Source organism: Symsagittifera roscoffensis, chromosome 7, assembly GCF_963678635.1.
Source record: "Symsagittifera roscoffensis chromosome 7, txSymRosc1.1, whole genome shotgun sequence".
Taxonomy (NCBI): Eukaryota; Metazoa; Xenacoelomorpha; order Acoela; family Convolutidae; genus Symsagittifera; species Symsagittifera roscoffensis.
Genome location: NC_087068.1, coordinates 27,647,049 through 27,655,006, shown reverse-complemented (window position 1 = coordinate 27,655,006; position 7,958 = coordinate 27,647,049). Strand labels below are relative to the sequence as shown.

The window sequence follows — 7,958 nt, the reverse complement described above, 5'->3', positions numbered from 1 at the left end:
TATCTCCCCAAATTAAGCTATATAAACAAATTGCCATCCCTGTATAGAGCTGAAGGTTAAGAATATGTGATTTTTGTAACTAGTAACGAATCTTCCCCTTTTTGCAACAGGGGAGGGATAATTGAAGAGATCCGATGACCGACGACAGTTAAGAATAAGGAGGGAGAAGAGATGCTGATGTGTGACATGTGTTTTCTCAGCTCTCAATTCCACCACTACGGAAACGGATACCCGCAGATGCTCAAATACGAAAACATTGTGCGTTATCACCTTTTTTAAAAACAAAACACATCACTTTTGTATGTTATCATGACTCACCAACTTCTTATCATACAATTTCCATACGTGCAGAAAATTGTATGATAAGTTTTTTTCCATAAACCAGAAAGAAGTTCTAAATGTAATTTCTGCAATTTATGTGTTGTGTTCGTAAACAAAAGCCAGTTACAAAGACCTTGGTTTAATCAAAGCATCAAAGATTGGACGGTCTTGCATTTACAATGCATAGACAACGACCTGAATTGTCTTAGAGCTGTCTTTCACTAATGTTATAGCAAAAGCAACAAACTTTTAAGTTTTGGCAAGACTTTTCAACAAAAATTATTTTTTAAATTTAGTTTTTTAAATTATTTATAAAAATTGGGTAAATTACCTGAGGAGAGTAGTACACCAATTGTTAGTAAGGGTAGTTTTAAGGGTTGAGTCAAAGGAGTTCCATGCAGTTGGGCATCAGTTGAGTAAGTACATGAAAAATAATACAATAGTAAATCAGGGATAAAACTAAGGTAAATATAATATCATAAATAGGGATATTATATTACATGGTACGGGGAATACTAAAAGGCGAACGTTAGAAAAGGGGAACTGTTAATAAGGGGGTTATTCAGAAAAGTTGATATTAATCCCGAGTTTTCGTATAAATTGAAACATTGTTTTACCTGAAAGTTTGTCATTTCCTTGTAAGTCATGCTGTTTTTGAAAAGTTGAGAGAAACGAGTGAGTCAGCTTGGCTGTAATGTCAAAAGTCAAGTTGAGAGAAAGGTGACCTTAATTGTTTACAATTAACACCCGCCCACATTTGCAGAGCTTGCAAATAAAGTATTGAATAAAATAGTAAGGATACGGTAAAATACAAAGATAAGGGAACCAGTAGATAAGGGAACCAGAAATTGTTCTTTTTTCATCTTCATCTTGGTTTGTCTATCGTTGAGCTGATTGTCTTAGTTGAATTGAAGAGTCGTAGATTTGTTCATCTTTGTCGAGTTGATATGTTGAAGGCTGAGTTGCGTGATTATTTGGTTGGTTAGCTATTTGGAGCTTGGTTACTGCGAAACTGGGAAAACGCGGCTCAATTTGACCACAGGTCGAACTTTGAATCCAGTTGGCGTTTTCAGCTTCACTGAGCGGACTATTCCATCTTGTCCAGGAAAGGTTTCCACCACTTTAGCAAGAGGCCACAGTCCACGAGGTGTAAAATCCTCCAACATCCAGACCATGTCGTCGGGTTGCAAATTGGAAGTCGCAGAAGTCCACTTTGATCGTTTCTGCTGACCTGGTAAGTACTCTCGAAGAAAGCGATTCCAGAAGTGATCTGCGAGTAGTTGGGATGCTTTCCATGATTTTGACAGAGATAAATCCTTGTCCTTGAAGATACCAGGCGGTAAATTTGGAGTTCCACGACCAAGAAGGAAATGGTTGGGAGTGAGAGGCAGATCATCTTTGATGTCGTCAGACACATTGGTTAAAGGTCGTGAATTCATGGTTGATTCAATTTCGGTCGTGAAAGTAGCCAGTGTTTCATAGGAGAGTGTTCTTGATCCGATGACTTTGTACAGGGAAAGTTTAAATATCTGAACTAGTCGTTCCCAAGAACCACCAAAATGAGGGGCCGCAGGAGGGTTGAATTTCCATTCGAGTGATACGTCCAGCTGATTGATGCTTTCCACAAATTCTTTGTTCTTCTCCAAGTTGTCTAGACATTTCTTCAGCTCAGAATTGGAGCCCACAAAACTTGTCCCACAATCAGAAACCATTTTCGATGGTTTTCCTCGCCGGGCAAAAAAGCGTCTGATACAAAGAAGAGTGCTGTCTGTCGATAGTCCTAATGAGATTTCAAGATGCACAGCTCTGATCACTAAGCATGTGAACAGTAAAATATACGCTTGGTATTGTTTTCCTTGAAGGATGATGGGAAAAGGTCCAACGTAGTCCAATCCAGTCGTTGCAAAAGGAAAATGATTTTTTGATGGCAGTCGATCAATTGGAAGATCTGACATCTGAGGGTAGTCGACTTGTTGTTGCATTCTTCTGCAGGGTATACAACTGTGTATGATACTTTTCAGCATGACGCGGCAGCGAAGAATCCAGTAGTTTTCCTGTGCTATGGCAATTGCTTGTTCCTTTCCGCAGTGGGAATGTAGAACATGGATGTTAGCTAACAGCAGGCGAACATTGGGGTTTTCACCAGCGAGAATGATTGGATATCTAGCCGATAGCATGATAGGGGCACGCGTGAGACGTCCACGAGAACGCAGGATACCGAAGTTGTCCACAAACGGTGCTAATGTTCGAAGTCTACTTTTGCCTTCAATTGGTTTTTCTTTTTTGATGTCTGAAATTTCAGAGACAAAATCTGTCCTTTGGGCAGTTTTAATTATGAGAAAGTGCGATTTCGTTAGATGCAAGAGTTGAAGATCGACCTTCGACTGTTTGTTGATCTTCCGTTTGAGATTTTCTGCGAATAAGAAGCAGTATGCAACTGTCCGTATTAGTCTTTTCCAGTTGCTGAAGCGTTTGATGTCAAATATAGGCTCAAATTTAGACTCTAATGAAGTAACGAATACAGGAATGTTCTCAAGCCGAATGTTTTCCTGTGAAGGCCATTGAGAAGAATCGTTCAACAGAAATTCCGGTCCTAGTAGCCACCGACAGCTTGAGGTCATTTCTAAAGCAATGTATCCTCTGGTACCGTCGTCAGCAGGATTTAGCAGAGTTGGAACGTGAAACCACTGTTCAGGTTTAGAAACGTCTAAAATTTTCTGAAGCCGATTAGCGACGAAAATTTTGTGTCGTATTTCAGGTGTTCGCAGCCAATACAAAACAGTAGTACTGTCAGACCAGAAATAAGTTTTTTCAACTTTGAGGTCAATTTCCTCTGAAACAAAGAGCGATAGTTGGGCAGCATATACTGCAGCTTGCAACTCGAGATTGGGAATTGTAACACGTTTCATAGGAGCGACTCTTGTCTTTCCTATTATAAACTTCAAAGATGTGGAGCCGTCGCTGTAGACTATTCTTAGGTAGCAAACAGCAGCGAGAGCGAATTCTGATGCATCACAAAACGTGTGAAGCTGGATTGAAGCAGGGTTTTCTTTATCAAAGAAGTTCCTTTGGAATGAAACAGTTTCGAAATTTTCCATTTCGTCTACCCAAAGTTTGAAATCGGGAAGTTTATCCGTGTCTAATGGAGTATCCCACTTAACACCTTGTGACCAAACAGATTGGAGAACTTTTCGAATCCGAATTGTCAATGGAGCCACTATTCCGAGTGGGTCAAATAAAGAAGCGGTATACTTCAGGAGTTTCCGTTGCGTAGCAATGCCAATACGTAGAATTTTTACAAACTTTTTGTTATCGATGAAGTAGCAGTCAGTGTTGGTATTCCAGTGAACACCGAGAACTCGTTGATGTTTAGGCGTTGGATCATTAGGGCTGACTAAAATATTTGGATCAATTGAATCCAGGAATGGTTTACTGTTTGAGTTCCACTTATTTAAGTTGAACCCACCTCGAGATAAAGATCCTCGTAGTTGTGTCATTTGTTGGAGGGCTTCTTCTACCGTTGACGAAGTGACATACAAATCATCCATGTAGATATTCCGTTGAATGATTTCAGAAGCCAGAGGAAAGTCGTTTTTACTGTCTGATGCACATCGTCGTACTGCGTAGCAAGCCACGCATGGTGAGTCTGTGGCACCGAAAATGTGTCGTGTATATTCGTGAGTTTCTAATTTACCATTTTCTTTCCAAAGGTATCTTAGAAAAGGTCTATCCTTTGGGCTGACTAGCACTTGCATAAACATAGCATCTATGTCAGCAGATATTGCTATTTTATTTTGTCGAAAGCGAATTATGAGACCTGTTAAGTTGCACAAAAGATCGGGCCCTTTGAGCAAACTCGAGTTGAGGGATTTACCCTGAAAAATGCTGGAAGCATTTGAGACTCGTCTAACTTTGTCTGATTTATTGACATTTGTCACTGGATGATGCGGCAAATACCAAGATTTGATTGCAGTGTCATGTTTTGCATCTATTTTGGTGACAAAGCCTTTTTCTAAGTCAGTGATGACTGTTGCGCGGTATTTCTCCCTTAAATCAGGTTTACTTTTAAGGCGAAATTCGAGGCTGTTGAGTTGCTTTTCAGCTAGCCAACGGTTATTTGGAAGATCAGTATCCTCTTTCCAAAGAAGGTCAATTTGATAGTGACCATCTACTAAAGTACAAGAGTTTTCGAGAATATCGATTGCTCTTTTATCCGATTTGGAGTGCGAGCGTTTTGAAGAAGCGATGCCTGTGTTTTCTATTTTCATCCAGTTGAGAACTTTCTGGTATAATTTTTCATCTAAGTTATTGTGTGAATGAACTTGTGTGAAGTTCACCGGAACAGATGGAACGGAATTATATTGCGTTTTGTTCCGACCTGAGCATGTCCATCCCAAAAGGGTTTCGATAGCCCAGGGAACATTCTTGGGGCCATAAACGGTATTTTTGATCTCATGATATTCTGGATTGTTGTTTCCGATGACTAGCGATATGCTATTGTCGTTTAAGTCCGGGTATTTAACATGCTTTAAATGTGGAAAATTGTTGCACATTGCGTTTAGTTGAAAAATATCAACTGGGGCCAAATTATTTTCATCTACCGTGAGTACGTCATCGAGCGTCATTGGAGTCGATGTGCTTTTGTATGGTCTAATTTGTACATCCACAGATGTAACTTGAACTGACTTGGTCTCATGATATCCAGATATGGGAAGTGAGTGCTTCTTGTTGACGTCCAAGCCTAGTTGAGTTGCCACTGAGTCCAGTAGTAGAGTTACGCAGCTACCACTATCTAAGAAAGCGTAGGTACAAAGTGTTTTATCACCATTTGATAATTCGATTGGTACAAAAGCTGATTGACCTGATCTCTGACAAGCTATTGCGCGATTCACTGCAGCTTTACTAGGGTTTTTTCCATAAGTATCAGAAGGATCGTGGAGTAGAGTGTGGTGTTTTTTACCACAATTATCGGTTCGACAGAGCGATTTCGAATTGCAGTCAGTAAACCTATGATTCCCTAGACAGTTAAAGCATAAGTGCATTTTTCGGGCATGCTCTTTTCGTTGCTTAGGGTCTAAGGCTTTGAAGTGCTCGCATTTGTAGAGAGGTCCACAGGTGTCTCCACTAGGACAAGCATTCGAGTTTACATTATTCTGAGCACGAGAGTTTTGTTGATCTCCCTGATGGTTAAAGCGCTGATTTTGATTTCCTACACCATTTGTAGTAAAACCATTGAAACGGGAACCACTAGGGTGTTTAGCGTTTCCAGAAGAATTGTTAAAATTGTTATTGTTTTGGTTTCGGAAACCTGTCGGAGGCATGTCGCGACACGCCTGTGCGTACCGTTGAAACCATTGTGCTAGATGTCTCAAGGAGGGTTGATCGTAGTCTTTGTCGATGACGAAGCGATTCCATTCTAATCTCACAGGGTCGGGAAGCTTTGCCAGAGCAGTGTTCAAGTTTGTTGTAGAACAAATATCGTGAACAAAACCAAGTTGCTCAAAAGTGTCCACTAAAGTTAGGAGAAAAGCAGAAAACTGCATGTATGATTCTGGTTGAGCCAGATTTGGAGGTTTGAAATTTGCAAGACGTTGCAAAAAAGAGTTGACAATTCTATTGGTATTGCCAAAGTTTTCACGAAGACGTTGTAGTGCTAGTTCGTATGTGTCGCCGTTTGCACCATAACCAGCTATCATTAGTTTAGCTGGGCCAGTTACCAATGATTGAAGATGGATCATCTTTTCAGTTGGAGACATATTAGAACTATGAATCGATGATACGAATACACCATACCAGTGCAACCAATAGTTGGGATTGCCATTGAAAATTGTAGGCTTCAGTTTTGGCACTGATCGACTGAATGTAGTAGAAGTGTCGCTTGGATTAGTTGCCAAAGCTCGATTGTTGTTGTTAGGAGGGTTTGCAGCACTAGCTTGTTGTGAGCTGTGGTTAGGAACATCACTAGCAAATGGATTTGAAAATGATTGGTCGCCTTGAAATGGCGCCGAAAGGTTGTCGTCAGAGGCAGCTGTTCTTGCATTGCCTTGAGTATTGTTGCTCATGGTTATAAGGTTGTTGTTTGGTATATCCATTATGTTTGCAGTCGGCATGGAGGTTGCGGTTTCCTGTGGGAAAATTGAAGTAGCATTTTCTTGAGCGCTGTTATTTGGAATTGTAGAAGTAGCAGGATTTGATACTTGTTTTTTCAAATATTTTTTCACTTTCATTGAAAATACTCGGATTTTCTGTTTCAACTGTACTGTCCAGTGAGAATGATCTTCAAAATCGTGTTCAGAACCAGCCTGTAACATTTGATCGTTCAGGGTATCAAGTTTTTGTTGGAATTGAGACAATTCAGTGAACGTTTCATTGATGAGTTCAAGATCATCTTCTTCCTCGTAGATGTTGTTTTCGAGCATGTCGATCAAAGTATTGATCTCCATTTCGTGATGACGTCGAAGCGAAACCAGTTTTCGAACGCCAGTCTCTTGAACGTTTTGATTGGTATCTTGCGTTTGGGTACCATTTTGTTCCGAAGGATCGCTGTCATTGTTTTGCGTCGTTTTATTTCTACCGGATGGGGCCATACCTTGAACCAGGAGACGTAAACCAATACCTACCAACTTATACCAGTATATGAATTTACCTTTACCAACCTACCAACTTATACCGAATACCACCGATGCTCGTAAGAAGGAGCGAAATAATGGATAAATCTTAACCAATTACCACTGTACCTTACCACTTGTACCTACCTCCGAGGGAAAATTGAGCGGTCGTTCAAAGTGTCCTCGGTATTAACAATTAACTGCGATTTTAAAGCTAGTCCAAGAACCTACCTGGTCCTACCAGCCTACCGACCCTACCTACCTACCAATTACCAGTATAAACGGCAAAAAAAAACCGGGTGCAAAGATTAGCACCAATGAGTGTTGACCTCCCAGAGGACAACTGAGGATGACGTATTTACCTACCTACCTGTCGCTATTTAGCAGACGACCGAATTGTGATTGCTGACCTCCCAGAGGACAACTAAAGTTGATGTACCTGTTTACCTACCTGTCCTAAAACCGTAGATTTATCCCTGTGCAATAAAATTTGCACTTATACCAGTTGACCTCCCAGAGGACAACTTGCCTTTATCGCTGTAGCGTAGCGAATGAGACGAACTAGAGTTGTTCGAAGCAGTTGATGAGCTAAACGAAGCTCGAATGTAGCCACGAACCCAGTGAGGCTCGAAGCAGCAGAGGAAATGAGCTCAGGTAAAGCTCGACAGGAAGCAGCCAAGAACCGAGAGGCTCAAAGCAGAAAATAAGGTGAGCTAAGACGAAGCTCGAATGTAGCCACGAACCCAGTGAGGCTCGAAGCAGCAGAGGAATGAGCTCAGGTAAAGCTCGACAGGAAGCAGCCAAGAACCGAGAGGCTCAAAGCAGAAAATAAGGTGAGCTAAGACGAAGCTCGAATGTAGCCACGAACCCAGTGAGGCTCGAAGCAGCAGAGGAAATGAGCTCAGGTAAAGCTCGACAGGAAGCAGCCAAGAACCGAGAGGCTCAAAGCAGAAAATAAGGTGAGCTAAGACGAAGCTCGAATGTAGCCACGAACCCAGTGAGGCTCGAAGCAGCAGAGGAAATGAGCTC

The 7,958-nt window shown here is 41.2% G+C and overlaps 1 protein-coding gene across 1 annotated transcript; it reads right to left on the bottom strand.

Annotated features, from left to right (window-relative positions):
* Positions 1–1,322: 1,322 nt before the first annotated feature.
* On the bottom strand, positions 1,323–6,908 carry LOC134851972 (uncharacterized). Its single transcript, XM_063868248.1, has 3 exons — positions 5,183–6,908; positions 3,788–5,113; positions 1,323–3,715 (listed from the first exon to the last, which is right to left on the bottom strand). The coding sequence occupies exons 1-3, from the start codon at positions 6,906–6,908 to the stop codon at positions 1,323–1,325; spliced, it is 5,445 nt and encodes a 1,814-aa protein (XP_063724318.1).
* Positions 6,909–7,958: the final 1,050 nt, after the last annotated feature.

Bases quoted from the DNA above. Each gene is read 5' to 3' on its own strand.
- LOC134851972 (XM_063868248.1), bottom strand. From the start codon at position 6,908: ATGGCCCCATCCGGTAGAAATAAAACGACGCAAAACAATGACAGCGAT. The intron at 5,114-5,182 runs GTCAATCAGCTT...ACGCTTTCTTAG, and splicing joins AATAGCTTGTCAGAGATCAG to ATAGTGGTAGCTGCGTAACT. The intron at 3,716-3,787 runs GTGGGTTCAACT...CAAATATTTTAG, and splicing joins ACGAGGATCTTTATCTCGAG to TCAGCCCTAATGATCCAACG.